This window comes from Blennius ocellaris (assembly GCF_963422515.1).
Source record: "Blennius ocellaris genome assembly, chromosome: 11".
Taxonomy (NCBI): domain Eukaryota; kingdom Metazoa; phylum Chordata; class Actinopteri; order Blenniiformes; family Blenniidae; genus Blennius; species Blennius ocellaris.
Window position 1 is genome coordinate 13,079,034 of NC_137660.1, and position 16,929 is coordinate 13,095,962.

Consider the following 16,929-nt stretch of genomic DNA (forward strand, 5'->3'; position numbering starts at 1 on the left):
ACACAGCCACAGTCTGCTGTTAGTGTGCAACAAGAACGACTATTAACAGACACATGGGGGTTCAAGTGTTTCACATACAAACAACAGCGAAAGAAAAAAAAACACACATTTATTTGTGTGCGCCTACAAGTGCATTACCTGCGAAACGCCGGGTGACACAATTTCCCACAATTCACACTACAAAATAGAAGAAAGAGAAACCTGTTGAGAATTTCAGTCACTTTTGAAGGCCAAGCTGAACAATAGCGGTAGCTGTTATATGAACCTTTGACCGTCTGCTGGAGAGTCAGGAAAGGTTACACCAGGTAAAACACTAATCTGAGTTACGATTGCTTTTCGTGCGTTAACACTGCAGGAACTTCAAAACTCCTAGTTTTTAGATGGACTGAGAGTGTTTACTTACTTGCTGGCTAATTTGGATTACAGTGAAACATTATAATTTTAACGGTACAAGTTAATAAAGAAACTAAATAAAGACTTGACATAAAAGCCTTGTTTTTATGATTAAAAGAAAACACAAATGTATGTTTTTAGAGATGTGTCTGTTGAGCAGTTCTGCAACATTGATTATAATCAATCACCAAAGTTAGTATCAAGACAAATGACCAAAAAAAAAAAGTTTCTCTATTTTAACAGATGGAGCCTCCACCTCTATGTCTGATTAGCCTCTTATCCTGCTCGACTGTCTTTTTTTTTTTTTTTTAATCATTGAGCTGCATCCCAGTGTGGGTAATGTGAATGAAATCCATCATCATGGAGCAGCTTGTTATTTCACAGTCATTTCTGCCAGTGTGCATCTGTAATATTGTTGCTCTGGAAGAAGAATCCATTTGTTTCACAGACGGATACATCAAAAAGTAAATATTCCCCCCCAAAAAAGCTTAATGTCCCACAGTTACAGGTTGTTTACATGAAGCGCTCAGAGCATGTGGTGGGTTTGCTAAACATGGTTTAACATGTGAGGAATTCTACAAAAATAGCCTCCGTTTGCTTACACATGTCCATGTGGGTCACTAAAAATAGAGACACACACACACACATATACAGTAATGTGACATTCACAGTGGTGTGTGAACCCAGATGTCACATACAGAACTGAGCCACGACTTGAGTTGTTACTCGTACACCATAACAAGGTTGAGAGCATAAGTGTGAGTGACAGCATATACTGTAGATCCCAGGAGCAATATGAAATCAGATTAGGGAAGGTTAATGCTCAAATATTAGCCCCGATTGGTTTCTCTGGAACACAGCAGTAGCGATGCTTTGTGGTGTTCCTGCAGAGTGTTTAAACAAGCGTGAGCAAACTCCATAAGTCGAGACTGAACCTTGAGGTGTGAGAAAGGTAGAACGATACTGGCGGTGTTCATGGTCAGTAGAGCTTATTAAAAATGTGAGCAAGAGCCTTCATCAACAGAGACATCAAAAGCATTGTGGCATAGCAACATCCGAGTGTCTGTCTGTATTGTTGCCGTTGCCATCACAGGGATGGTTGGAATTGGTCTGAAGACTCAGGTAAAACTACAGCTTGGCTCTACACTTGCAGGTCCCCCCCCCCGATCTAAATTATGCAGTCATGCTGCTCATGCCTCTTAATGTCTGTTGTTTGAAATAGACTGGCCTGATGATAAACCCAAACCAAAGGCAAGATTTGTGTTGTGGATGTATCCAAAGTGCAGAGCAGATTAGGGAGAGATTTTCAGCCGGGCCTCTTTATCCCCGCGGCAGTTTAAATCCGTCTTTGCCTGCCCCCCCCCCCGAAACTTGTCCAGGGTGAAGATTTTCACCCTTATTATTTTTGCAAGAACACAGCCAAACATACAGCAATAAACTTAAATTCAAGGCTCAAGGCGTCGTCTTTCTTCATTCCGGTCGTCCTTCCCTGAGCTGACCTCTTCAGTTAGACACTCATTTTGCATCGAGCACACAAGTTACTAAATGAGAAATCATCTTACAAGAGCGTGCTGTGCTTCTTAGCGCGAAAAACAGCAGAGACGTGAGATCGACACAGTGGAGAGAGGAATGTGTCAGGAGAGTGCAGAGCGACAGTTCTGGTGCAACAAGCTTCTTCACAGCCATGTTCAAATGACTCAGTCTGCATAAAATGCAGCTCGGATGGATTCGGAGGCAAATACAGCTCAATATAGCATATTCCACCCCCCCCCCCCCAAAAAAAAAATAGATTTTTTTTATATTTTTTCTTTTATCTAATAGGAAATCTCTCTCCATGATTGACAGTATTTAACACAGTAACATTGAACGAGAACATTTTTAGCATTCACTGCGAAGCTAAGTGACGCAAGTTGTGACAGCGTAACTTCAGTGCAGCAATGTAGCATTGTGGGAGATCCACTATGACAGGGATGTCTGAGGTAATTGAAATGCTAAGTAGAGCTGATACATGTTGCACAACACCAAGCTGAGAGGACTGCAGGGAGCCATGGAAACTGACATCATCATCAGGGTACGGGGTTGTGATGTGAGACAGTTGGACGTGTGTTTATTTAGTGAGCTTTCAGGTGAGGTCAAAGGGAAGCAGTGAAGACGGAGAAGATTTCCAATGTGGTTGTCTGTCCAGTTCTGCACTGTGCTGGACATCTTACCAATGTCTCGGCGGAGCGTCTGACTTTGTCCAGGGCAGAGCAGGGTTAAAAAAAAAAGTTATCGGTGGGCAAATGTGTTAAGGCAACAAGGATCATTCCTTAGGTGGACATAAACTAAGTTTAGCCTGACATGTATGTGGAGTCATTCCCCTTGTGAGTGAAAGCTCATGATGACTGGTTTCTGAAACCAGCATGTCAGCAAACATGTGATGCTGGGAGAAGGGTAGATTTTCACATGGCTGTAACTCTGTTAAAGGACACAACCTTGCGTGGATGAAGAAGACGTTCCCATGAATCATAGTTTATACCAGGACACAGGAAAGGATGCAAAGTACTGTCCCTCTGCATTTCATCCGCATGTGATCAGGCCGCTCAAGATCAATAATCACGCCTTGAAATTTCAAGAAAAGCCTCATTTATAGTCAACAAAATCTTTAAAGCGATAAAAGCATCCAACATGAGTCTAAAAAGTCCGTACAGAAGGCTCGTTCTCATTCCTAAGGATGAAGATGGAGAACTGAGGGCGCATTGAATTGAGTTTTCCCAACTAAACGAGGGGAACGGCCAAGAGATGATGCAAAGCACGGACTTATGCAGTGTTGTCTACCCATCGGGAGTTACAACGACATACTGTAGTGCTGAAAATGCGGCCCGGCGGCATTCTGAGGGCAAAAACAAATGACTTACTGTTCGTTGATGACAAAGATGCAGTTGTCTTGAGAGGGTAAGCCTGAGACGGGATGCTTGCAGGTCACCTTCCGCTCATTATGACTATTGGAAATGGGGAGAGAGCGGACAAAGGAGGAGTGATTAATGTCTGAAGGCAATGCATGCATGTTAGTAAAAATAACAGTCGATTCCTCTTGAACAATAACTTCCACATATGCCGATTATTGCTGTAAATATGTTTTAGATACGAGCCAAGAGGGCCCCCTGAGGAAGAGTCCAAAACCACACCAATCATTCAAATCGTAAATGCAGGTGTGTCTCAATATTACAAGGCAATGAAAAAGGACACAGTATGGCAAAAAGTGCGCCAAAAAACAATGCTGAAAGAAGCTGTGTAGTAAAAGAGCCAAAGCAAATGCATTTTCATTCTCAGATTAGAACCGTTTAGTATTGTGTTTCGCAACTACTTACAGAATCTACAGGCTTCCATGTGTTGCCGTCCTACACTCAACGGCTAATGACAGAGGGACACAAGATGCCACCCACCCATCCAGTTGGCCAATTACAGCAACCCACAGTGACTTCCACCCGGGCATAATTGGTACAACAGGACACAGACCGCGCAGTCTTTGAAGGAGAGAAAGCTGGTCAAAGCTGTGAGGAAGTGGATGTCCCGAGCGCTGCAGAGGGTTTTGTGAAACTTCTCGGGAAGAATTACAAGCTTCACTGCTTCTCAGTGATACTGGCAACAGTACATTAGATTTCTGTGCGCGCTGTGTTATCAGAATTATGACTATAACGGCACAATTAATCCAACATCCACTGACAATTCATCAGCTCATTCAGACGCGGAAAAATCAATGGTTGTTTGATTAAACCATCAGTCAGCAAAAAAATACCGTACATGTATGATTCAGATATATTGACAACGGCAAAGATTAACAAAGACAAGAGGTAACGAGGTGGGGGGAACAAAAAGAGGCCCTGTTGATGTAAACAACAAAGTCAATGTGAAAGTTACGGCTGCCTTTACGTGCTGGACATTTATATTTCAACTCACTCAGGCCGATCTATAAACAGAAGAGAGTCAAACTACAGCCCAAAAATAACACCGTTTTTAAACATGGGCTGCTCATGTCCTGAAAAGAGCAAATACCAAGTATGAAATAGGGGGTTTAGTTTCAGTTTAGCCGGGAGAGCAACAGTCTCCACAGCGTTGGTCTATAATTACTGGAGGCACCGTTGGCAGAGGACTCTGTGCGGTCTTGGGCCAGGCCAACAGCACCATATTTTTTCTGGTATCTTCTGCACAAGCCGACGCTGCTCCGCATGTTGGCTGGCTGCACATTCAAAAGAAGAAAGGAGCTGTAGCCATACAGTGCATATGGTTACGTGCACAACTTTAAGATGAAGTAATGGCAAGATCTGCAAAGGTCTTCAGGCTTCAATTTTCTTTTTCGAATCATGATTTAATGCATGCACATCAAGTCTCGTTTCAAGTGGTACTCTGGGAAAGGGTAGAAGGAAAAGAGGTGAAAATGTATAACTCCATCTATAAATTATGCACTTCTAACTAATCATTGGCTTTGAATGCCTTTTGATTACAGACATCTTCTTCAGTCGGTGCTTGAGTCCATACTGGATGCTTTCAGCAACGTATGTAACAAAGCAGCTACCGTCATCACCCATCAAGACAATGAATACTGCAATTTATAGAAGATATTATCGTGCTTCTTTCCATGGGATTGGGATGTAACACAGCTTCACATGTTAAGCTGCTGACACTTTTTAAAGACAATTTCCAAACATATTGATGCATGTTCGTTTCAGCAATATAAGGGCAATAAAACCGACTGATAAACATTAAAGGAGGAGTTACCTGTGCCAATCCCACTAGGAATCAACATCCTGTCTAGAAGTATGTGCAGTTTTCAGCTTCTTTATGGTCTGGCGGCTTGGCCGGTGAACTCCCAACCGTCCTGAGTGATGGTACAGTGAGTATGTTCTGCACACGAGCTAAAACAAGCCGGTCGCACACAAGATGCCCAAAGAAACTGGCAAAGTAAGAACATCCAAAGACAACAAGTCAAATATCTACTGTAGCCACAAGACACCCAAACATTTTTCTGAGAAGCAGGAGAAACACAACAAACCAGCGCACTGGGATAGAGCAACTTGACAGGCCCAGCTCGATTGCTGCTGAAGCAGGGGACTTCTACAGGATATACCTTGTGCTCAGTTTTAGCTTTTTATGAGACAATATTAAACATAGATTAAATAAATAGCCACAAGAAATTAGAGCTGAAAAAAGACCTGATAATGTATGCCTATGGCAGGAATTGTGGCGAGACACCACAAGAAACAAAATAGGTTCTATGCAAGGATCAGCCAAGACATCATGAACGCTGACATCTGAGGTGAGAGTGATTTTCACACTGAACCGGCACCCCCACCACCCCCTGGGTGGGTGCGGGGTTAGTGTGGGCGTGTTTAATCAGCAAGAGGCGCAAGGTCATCTGACCAGTCCATCTTCCAGAGTGGGTAATGGATCCTCATCTGATTAGCAGCCTTATGAGAAGCAGATGCGTGAACCAGCTACAATTGTGTCTTGAAAATGTCGGTCTAATGCCTAAATGGGTAGGAACAACGAAAAGACGCAAGTAGATTGTGTTGAATATTCAGCTAAAATGGCGCTGAAGAGGCAAGCTGCAGAGAAGGGGGCTCTGTTGCCTTGATGATGTGACCAAAGCGATGAGATCATGCGCAACACATGGAGGTAACAAGGACTAAATTGTGACAACTGGGATGCTTCCCATACTGTAGTGTTTACAATATACTAAAGGTTGTCCAAGGAAGAAAAAGCAGTGAAGCAGCAACAGAGTCATGGGCAACCAAGGGCTCATCAATACACATGGACCCACTTCACAATTCTAAAAGGTTCAATAAAGTGATTGAACCTTACAGGAAAACATGGCAGGCTGTGAAATAACACCGTGACTGTGTCACAATGGCTTAAATCAAGCAGGATGGTACAACACAGATTTTTCCTTACGCTACGTTCTCTGTGGAAAATATCACCTTCGATGTCGTCCAAGGGTAACAACAGCGCGCTTTTACAGATCGACACTTCCAGCTTTTTAAAAATCCTATTTATGCTACACAGGAGGGACATTCACCATTTAACTGTGACAGCATTGACAACGAAGAGAGAATTCCGCTCAAAATCTATTTCCTGCTTCCATATGGCGTCAGGAGCCGATATCAAACATGACAGGATCCCAATGCGAAACAATTACTGCCGAAATATGTCGGCTGATTGACTTGTCTTATAAAACTTGGGAGTCCGCTCAAAGCGTCACTCGGTAATAATGTTTTCAAAGTCAACAACAAAAGCCACTGTTAAAACAAACTAGGACAGACTGCAAACAGCTCAAAGGAAAATGCCTTTCTGAGTAGATATGTTTCTACAATACACATTTTCACTAATTGTAGCTTAGAACTATTTAAAATAGTCACACATTCTCCAGGATGTGGTCTGTGGTCAATACAGTCCACATTTAAGTTTGAAAAAAATCACGGTTCTCTTCGGGAGGTGGAGCATGTGCAACTTTTTTTTTTTTTAAACCCCAATCAGGACAAAACATCATGTGCTCTTTGTGCAGGAGTCAAATTTCACTTTAGGTACCAAAGAGAGCTATTGGTTTATGTGATGGGCGTGGCTGAGAGGTTAATTTTGCCCTTAATCTCACTTGGACGTCGGTGGGGAACTGGAAGAGGTAGTAAGAGCTGATCTCCCCGCAGTGCAAAGACTTGGGCAGTGGTCTGGCTTCTCAACTCTACTGTCCACAATAATTAGCAGTGAGCTGCGGTAATGAAGGGCTTAAGGTCTGGAGGTCACTCCGGCACTCCACGGGCTAAGCTTTTATTACTCTGGGTGGGTCTTTGATCCGCTGCTCCCCTCTACTGCAGTTTAACAACAAACAACTAAGACGCTCCAAGAAGGATCCAGACATTAGGGCGAGGGTGAAAGGGCTCGACAACATGTCACTGGATTTTAACACCGGAGCTTAGGGGCCCCACTGTACCCTCATGAAGTATCTTTGATGGTCATCCACTGGACACGTTCAGCAAAACAACATTTGCCGGACTGTTCAGGGATATTGAATTAATTCTATGTGAAATCTTTCAGATTATTTGTTTGAATCTACAGGGAACACAAAATAGCTAAGAAAAATATATCTGAGAAAGAACACACTTACTGATATTATCCCATGTTAATTTTCTGCAGGCCAAAAGGAAAATGGAAAGTTAAACACAGTTGTGGTGGTATGTGTCTGCGTTAGGAGCACGTTTAAAGCTGAAGGGGATTTCCTCTGGCTGTTATGTTGAAAATGGAACAATTCAGAGTCTCTGAGAATAGCCTGAAATATGAACATGAGGAATTTATACAAAGATACACATTCGGGACTGTGACACAGTGACAATGAACAGGCGCACACAATAATTATCTATTCTGTGCTGAATGAGCGAGGGAGGAAGACATTTGATTGATGGTACGTGACCTTGAGTCAAGGAATTCACATTCATTAAACCATTCATTAAGCCATTGGTTCCCAATCTTTTTTTTTTCCTGGAACCCTCAGATTATCTCTAAGGAAGGCTGCAGGCCTCCACTCTAAACTCTAATGAAAACATAATTATTGAAGAAAAACACTGGTGGTCACCCCCGGTCAGAGCAAAACACAGGAGGCTTCACGATACACATTTCCCAAGTCTGCTTTATATTCTAGAAAGTATTCTAGCTTTCTTTGACATGTGCAGATTGAATTTTGACAGTCCCAGAGCCAGAAAAGCTTCTCCTTGATGTCTCTGGCCCACACCAAGTGGGTTCTGGAACACAGGTTGGGAACGAGCTAATATACAGTATTAATTCAAAAGATCATTGTGTGATATTTTAGAATGAACTAAGGATCAATATAAGTAGGTTTATGTGAAACACTCAGCACAGAAGAAACTGATGACTTAGAATATTTTAATAACACCAGACACGCGGCTGCTGTGTAAGATAAAATGATCTGAAAATGCAGAAGTTCCTCCATCTCAGCAGTCGATCACCTACACGTCTTGATGTTATAGTGGTCTATTAAATCTGTATCCATAGCTCTATGTTCCCAGCCCCTCTATTATCCTTTAAGTTTGGGAAATTTGAAGCAAAGAAATCCATTTCTTCTTCAGTCACCTTATGACGTCTTCAAATCTGGCAATATCCGGCAAAAACGTCCTACTTATTTTCAATAGAGCAACTTTGAAGCTGCTTCAAGGCTACAACCAGCGGGCCATCCGAGTTCTCAAGGACTGCATAGGCATGTCAGAACAACAAAGTAATTTATTTCCTGAGGGTAATGATCTGACGATATACAGCACTGAGCACCTCACCGTAGCATGAGTCAGGACATTTTTACAGACATCGAGTCTGAAAACTCGCTTGTACACTGCTTGTCGTGGTATACAAAGATAAAGCAACCCAACTTTTAAGCAAACTCCACAAGAGTTTTTTTTTTTTTTAAAGAAGTGTCTTGGTCCCTCACTCAGCAAATCCAACTAAAACTCACTAAACACAGCCTTGTAGTAATACTAATTCTCTTGCTAATACTCCTAAATTTAATCCTATTATGCAGACGGAAACTCAGATAACATTAGAGGAGCGCAGCACTAATTAGGGCATCCGCATTATCAGGTAGGTAGTCCGAACCAGTATGAAAAGGAACTGGACTGCACTGAGTCTCTTCAATACCACATGGACAGTGGCTGGTGGTATGAATAGCCCTGCGCACAAAGGTTGAGCTGAATAAGCAGACTCGGCGCTTTACGAATGCGTGTGTGTGTGTGTGTGTGTGTGTGTGTGTGTGTGTGTGTGTGTGTGTGTGTGTGTGTGTGTGTGTGTGTGTGTGTGTGTGTGTGTGTGTGTGTGTGTGTGTGTGTGTAAGGGAAAAGTTTAAAAAAAGAAAAGAAAAGACAAAAAAAAAAAAAAAAAAAAGATATTGCAGCGCCCACAAACCCAGATAACAGATAACATGTCACAGCTACATGGAGCAAAGTGAGACTATGAGGAGTATCTACTGCATCTTTACCTAATTTTGGAAAAAGAAATAGCTTAAGAAAACTGGAAATCTGGCACCAAGCTAAAATATTTGCAGCAGAGACGTCTCTCATGGCATCAGCTGCAGCATTGTTAAGCTTTGACTTTCACCTTAGACCTCTATACTTAACCACAGAAACCAGCTGCTCTACCACGGCTACAAATCAGATTTTTTTATTTTTTTTATTCACACAAATAATCAAATTAAGCTGCCCCCATTGAAGCAGCTGAGTCTGTGTGCAAAGTGTGTCAAGGTGACTCAGCAGAGCAGGCGATTCAAGAAGATTTTCAGAGCCATGGAAACGAGCCGTCGGGGAAAGAAGAACACTGAAGTGAAACTTTACATGCGATGTCGACGTGCACAAAAAGGCACTGCTGTGGTCTTCCCACCAGTCACATGCTACAACTGTTCCTCCTCATGACGCCACAAGAAATGGTTCCTTAAAGGGTTCGAGACGGACCACGAAATGAACTTTCAAAATGAGTCACGCATAAGAAAGTTTCCATTTTCATTTTCAGCCTCTGTAAACCCCCCTCGTTGACACCTCCACAATCAATTTCCAGCTCTGTCAAAAGCAATATGAGCCATGCATGCAATACAGCAGAAAGGAAAATGTAATCGACTGTGATTCACAAATCACAACTGTACTGTAGCTATCATAGCTTTATGGGTCTATTGGAGAAAATGAACAGAAATGTGGCAGTGAAAATAATACTAAAGAAGTAGCCCAGAGATAGAGAGTGTGGGATAGTGAATACCTAATGAAACTAACATATACTTGTCCTGCATTAAAGGTTCAACATTACCTTGTGCATTTTTTGTGTCTGCACCATAAAGTCTGAAGTCAACAGTACGAAGACACAGCAAGTGATTGAGGTTTTGTTTTTTTTCCCCAAGGCATTAGCATACAGAAGCAAATTAACTGAGCATCAACCTTAAATGTTGCAGAACTGACGGGGCTACCAAAGGGCTACCAGTCTGGGTAAAACAAACCCACCGCTGAATACTTTCAGCAAAACGAATGAACAACTCTCCCGCTGTCATACAAAGCAAACACGCTTATTTTTTACTAAAGAGAAGAAAATACTACAGAGGACACCACAGAATACTATGGGGGACTCACACACTGCATCCCTATATCTCTGAGAAAGTCAAACAATTGACAATGACAGTATGGTAGCAGGCTACAGGGCTGCCTTGTAGATTAAAACCAAATGTGGCTCCACCCTTCTCTTCTCTTTAATGTGTTCTGCTCAGTGAGCGCCGGGTGCTGAATGAATAGCCAAGACATCTGTTTATCTCCATCACCGAGGACTACTATTTAATGATCGTGTGTCTTCTTCTCGACATATTCTGCAGTGCCCACAAAAAAAATATGCACGTGCCATTTACGGCACACTCTTCAAGCCTAGCCGTTCATGAATGGTCTGAAAAGTTTTGCGGGGGAGTGGAGCACTGAACGATGAGTGCTCCACTCCCAACCATCAGTGCTCCACTCCCAACCAGAGCACAGAAGTACATTTTGTCTGTCGAACGAATGATTCAAACAACTTCGACTGCGATGGTGAGTGACCGTATCTACGAGGACAGCAAATCTCATCCTTCTTCGGGAGTTCGGAGGGAGATTGTACGGCGGCGAAGCACTGCGTGCTATGTATAGGTCAACTTGTGTGATGCTTAATGGCTGTATGCCAACACCCACTTCATGCTCTATATCCAGCAATCAATCCATCAGACCACCACCAGACCTGAAAGCCCTCTGCAGAAATACTACGAGCAGTCAAAATCAAAGGCTCTCTTGAGAGAAGGATGCCTGGCCATCATCCACAACTCGCAAAGGAAAAAAAAAATAAAAAAATGTACTAATCAAGACTGTTAGCATGCTGTCTAAGGTCAAGTCCAACAGCAACACGAGGAACAGGTTCAACCGCTTATTAGTGTGCTTGTTTCTATCGATTACAGCAAACAGCAAAAGATAAATAAGCAATGTTAATATGATACATGTATTGTTTTTCAATGATGCAACGGCTGCCATTTGGGGTCAGAGAGAATATACATACAGAGCTTGTGCAATTTATAATTGTGACATAACCGTTATTTAAAAGTTTTTACAGATGGACCAGATCAGCTGTCCGGTACAGAACTTTAAGAAAATAGTCATGAGGTGAAAGCTGTGTTGATGCAGGACTGCTTGCAGTTAAGTGAATGTTAACAGAAATAATGAAAAAATGGGGGGGGGGGGGGGCTTCAGTAGCTGTAAAGAGTCTATTACAACTGGCAGATTACAAGTTTAAAGCATTCATAACAGCAACAAAAAGAGATTTGATTTGCATCAAGATGACACCGTGGCTGAACTGACAAATAACCAGACAGAACGTCTCAGATAGTATTTATTTACACACTTCCCCTAGGGGTTTCTATTTAATGATGTGCAAACAGAGAACTAAAAGAGTTGGGACTCTCTTTTTTCTTTTCTTGTTTCTTTAACGCATCACTTTGAAATTGTAAATCCCGAGTGTACAACCGTTTTTTCCACATCCTAAAAAAACAGGATAACTTCAAAATATAAGAAAACAACTGTTCCCACAGAGGAGTCATTGCAGCAATTTACAGTGAAGCCGAAGGAAGGACGACGCGCGCAGGGCGAACCAGTGGCGTGTGTCCAGAGCAAAACGCTGCATGTGCATTAAAGAGAAGCAGGCGGCAGAACCGCTGATGTGGAGCCTCACCAGAGCCGACTGAGAACCGCAATACAGTAGGCAAGGCTGCCATCCGAATACAATCCCGCTCACAGCGCCGCAACCATCACAATAACCACTGTGATTAAACACCACGTATCCCTGAGCGCGTTACCGTCGCAGCAGGTTCGTACTTACAAAGAAAACGATCCGGTGAACGTCCAGGCTTGGCGGAAGACCGCGGCGAAGTCGATCAGGTGGGGGAAACGTGCAGAATAAAGAAAAGAGGAGGGAGGGGAAAAAAAACAAAAACAAAAACAAAACGAAGAAGCGTCACATGTAACGACAGCGGTACGGAGTGTCGCTCCCTGTCCTGATGCTGGATGATGAGGATGTGCTCCCTGCGCACGAGGACTCGCGCTGACTGCCGCGCGGCGTGCGCCCGTAGTACTGACACGCTTGAAACCCGAGAGGCGATGATGTCACGGTCCGGATGTGAAAAAGCAGGCAAGGTGGGCCGCTGGCGCTTTAAAAACTAATACACACGTACACACGCCCTCACTGCGCACGGAGATCCCGACGTGGGTCTATTCTTCACGGGCAGTTTTCAAACTCCTCCACGCGTGGAAGAAATGAAAAAAAAAAAAAAGGAAAGGAAGGAAGAAAAAAAAATGCACGGAAAAAAATATGGGCCAACCCAGTTCCAGCCGAGGTCGTTCATACCGCAACCACATGGAGAAACTGAGCCACATCCCAGATTTAAACATGTTCCACTCCCACTGTTTATTTAGGAGGGTATCCAGGCAGGTCCACACCGCACGATGTGCATAAATGATTTTCAGCAGTGAGGGGGAGCTGGAAAAACCTTGGGTCAGGGGGATGCTTTTCCCTAGTACTTCTACAAATATGTCAATTATGAGAACAAAGATATGTTAGAAATACGAGTTAAATAAGTTTAAGAGCATTTTTTTTTATATATTTTGTACAAAGTCTAATTTTAATAAGAGTGATTGTTTTAACCCATTTACACAACAACGTTTCAAGTGAAAACACAGTTTTTTCACATTTTTGTTTCTGAAAAGTTTCATGTTTACATGGCAACAATGTAGTTTTCATGTTGGACCACTCGTGGGTGCTGTTGTTTGTTTTTGGAATTCAATCATAGACAACAATATACTATAAACATTCAAAATGGTGAATACACAGACATTCGTATGGACAGTCTATGAAGTTCGATTTCTATTACCGGTGATTCTCATCTACAAAACCTTAAGTCCCAGGAGAATATGGACTGGGAGTCATGACACTATGGAGATTGCTGTGGTTGTTATTGTCCTTCTAATTATGCGTTTGTGAAACAACTATTTACTACTCCTGTGTGTGTGTGTGTGTGTGTGTGTGTGTGTGTGTGTGTGTGTGTGTGTGTGTGTGTGTGTGTGTGTGTGTGTGTGTGTGTGTGTGTGTGTGTGTGTGTGTGTGTGTGTGTGTGTGTGTGTGTGTGTGTGATGTCTGTATCTGTGTTTGTTCTGTGATGGACTAGTGACTGGTTCAGGGTGTGCCCTGCATGATTCACCCGTATAGTCAGCTGGAATTTGTTCTGTCTGAAGTTGGATGGATCCGAGCAAGAGTTAACAATCATATCATAGAATGCAGAAACAACATGACATTTTCCAGCATTTAACTAAAAGAGTACTTGGTATGAAACAAAAGCATGTGTGGCAAGTAGAGTTAGAGGGGGTGATGTGGCTTAAGCTAAGTGGGTGGATGGGTGTGTGTGTGTGTGTGTGTGTGTGTGTGTGTGTGTGTGTGTGTGTGTGTGTGTGTGTGTGTGTGTGTGTGTGTGTGTGTGTGTGTGAGAGGGGAATTCTCAAAATTGATTATTATTTTCATGTTGTTTCTGACGCTTAATAGCTCAGATATGAGAGCTGGCAGGATGATGCAACTCCCTCCTCATTCTTCAGCAAGTCCCGACAAAGGGGAACGTTGGAAAAAAAATGAGCCACGACTTGGCCAACGTTCGTCCTAGAAATATTCTTGCATGGGCCTTAAATAAAGTAGTGGTAAACGTGTTGAAATCACCTTCACCAAATGCCAGAACAGTGCAATACTGTATCTTAGCTGTGATTTCCAATCGCAGTTGCTGCAAGTGTGCTATGTAGTTAGGGCTTATTACTCTCAATAGGATGAACTGAGAGAAAGGACTGAATATCAAGTAGGTCCAGCAGGGAGCCAGCAGCTATTGAGGACATAAAAGCCCGGACAATGACCTCAAGAAGCCAAGCAGCTCCTCCACTCATCAACCTGCTGGGTGCAGTCAATGGTGCAGGAAGACACCCAGAGACCGTCAATGCAACCATAGCGGCTGCTTTCCCACCACCACGCCATTCCTCTTTTTTTAATGATACCACACACTTTTCTTTTGAGGCCGCAGCTGTTAAGTAAAAGAGTTTTCACAACAATACGAAAATGACCACAAATAGTAAATGCATTTTTATGGGATGGAAATGCAGCAAAGAAGCAGTGCACATAAGAACTACCTTGACCAGCTCGCCAACATAAATAATGTATCGCGTTTCCATTACAAAGAGGGGTGAGGGGTGCGCTAAAGACCTTCAGCTATCCTCAGTCCTCTTGGGAGGGCCTCCCATGCTGCTGGAGCTTGGAGCCACGGGATATGGCCGCCACCAGCGGCACAGAAAAGACACCATATCCCGAGAGGAAGCCGAGGGAATAATCTGGAGGATATCTGATATGGTATGTAGTGACCCGATCCGTGGACGATGAATTTGTGGAGCTTGATGCTCCGACGCCCACCAAAAAAATACTGTAGGTGTCAGAGGGGGAACTCGATGCAAGCTGTTCAGCCATCTGTGTTGTGCTGGAGAGCCTGTTTTGTTATGGTTTTAACGATCGACTGTGATAAAGAAGCATGGTTTTCCTCTGGAGATCTTCACATTTTCAGGAAATTTTTTTAACAGGAGGGTTGCAAATATCAGCACAGTGCATCAGTTCGCTGTTTTAATCCTCACAATACACACATTGTGTTCAACAGCAACACGTTTATCAAGGCATTCTCTTGGAAACAGTACAAGCAGCTCTGAGGTCATCTGTTAGATTAAAAGGAAATGACACCAGTGGTACCACCAACAACCAAGTGTGCCAGTTATAGCCCATCTGTGCATCTCCTGGATTTCAGCTGTTAAAATCTGACGCGCTGAAACTTCGGTTGTGAAAGATCATTAAAATGTTGGGACCTCACAATACATTTTGTGGGACATCAAAAGCACTATCAACCCAAAAGCTGAGTTTTCTTTTTTTCTATAGCTCCGACTAAATGCAATTAGCTGTAATTTGCCCTTCTTCTTTTTTTTTTTTTTAAATAATATAAGACTGTTGACAGAAAATTCAAAGGCAGCTCATTCATGAGGCACTTTTAGTGGGAGTGGGAGTCTGAGCGACTGTTCCAAGAGCATGTTTAAATGGGGGCACGACCAAACAAGGCCACTTTCATGTTAAACCAAAACTCAGCTACCCTTGTTTTATGGCTGTGCACCATTAGGCTTTATGAAGGTGGACAAGCTCCGATCTGTTGAGTGGTTTGGCTCCACCACTTAAGTCTGGCTGTGAAAGGTGGAGGCCTTGTAAAGTAACGATTCATTGTGTGAAGGAACTGGGACTACAAGCAGTTGCTGCACCTGTACAATGCCAGGCAAGCTTATGATTTGTATTTCTACTGCATTGAACAGACGACGAGAGCCTTATTTTGTCTTGCACTTTTTAAAATTGAAACTGAACTGGTTGAGTGTAGTGTACATGAGTGTACACCATCTAATCCTATAAGACATTGGATTTATCTATTGTAACCTGAAGGTATTGGCACTTGGAAGAGCATCATTTTCTTTTCTGGCTAACAATGAACTGTAGATATTAAGCGCAGTACACATCAACATACATACTAGGCTGAAAAGTAGAACAGCATGAGGAAATGTCTCTACCAGGGGTGTCAAACTCGGGTCCTGGAGGGCCGAGCACTGCATGTTTTCCATGCTTCTCCTGCTTCAACACAGCTGACTGCAGTGAGCAGCTCATTATCAGGCATTCTGTTGAACTCGGTGATGGCACCATCATGACGTTCAGGTGTGTTGAAGAAGGGAGACATGGAAAACACGCAGGGCTCGGCCCTCCAGGACCCGAGTTCGACACCCCTGGTCTATACATTGTACCAATTATCAATGGGCAAGTGCTTTTCTTCAGCTCCACCTTCCACAAGAGGCTTCAGCTCAGCTGACAGATGCCAAGGAGAAGCTTTCAGACTCATTAACAACCCACTCAGTCCGAGAGAGAGAGAGAGAGAGAGAGAGAGAGAGAGGAACGGAAAGGGAATCACTAAGTGTTCACATGTTTATCCACTCTCAGAGGAACCTATTCTACCTGCCCACTCGCTCTCATTTCTGCCTCTTTTCCTCTCCCACCTACACTCCCACATGCTCTCCTTTGTCACCAGGGCACACATTAATACCTGCTGGCATTCTAAACATCTGCAGGTAAAGCGGCTGCAAGTAGCAGCAGCTTGTGGTTGGTGGCCAAGAAGACAGCAAGAATCTGAAGTCTTGGCAGAGCTCTGCCAACAACCCCGTTTCCTAATGAGGGATGGCGAAAGAAACCTGCATGCATAAACTGCTCTATATCCCTACGTTATCTTCAGCAAGCCAGACAAGCGAAGCCAAGAAGTGACAGCTGAAGTGACCATCCTCGTGGTGCACTAGTACCTATGTGAAACGGTAAATGTCTTTAGCTTGAGTAACTACCAGTGTGTTTAAGATGGAGTTGGAAAAAGAA

The 16,929-nt window shown here is 43.2% G+C and overlaps 1 protein-coding gene across 7 annotated transcripts in view; it reads right to left on the reverse strand.

Moving 5' to 3' along the window:
- LOC308136564 (pleckstrin homology domain-containing family A member 5-like) overlaps nucleotides 1-16,929 on the reverse strand; it is a gene marked incomplete at its 5' end in the record, with an annotated part of 81,963 nt that overhangs the window by 33,205 nt on the left and 31,829 nt on the right. For 5 of the 7 annotated variants that reach the window (XM_080504924.1, XM_080504926.1, XM_080504923.1 and 2 more), the window contains 2 exons: nucleotides 139-177; nucleotides 3,291-3,374. In XM_080504924.1, the coding sequence (XP_080361050.1) occupies nucleotides 139-177; nucleotides 3,291-3,374 (123 nt within the window). The remainder of the gene's footprint in view (nucleotides 1-138; nucleotides 178-3,290; nucleotides 3,375-16,929) is intronic. The other 2 variants (XM_080504927.1, XM_080504931.1) reach the window with 1 other exon arrangement.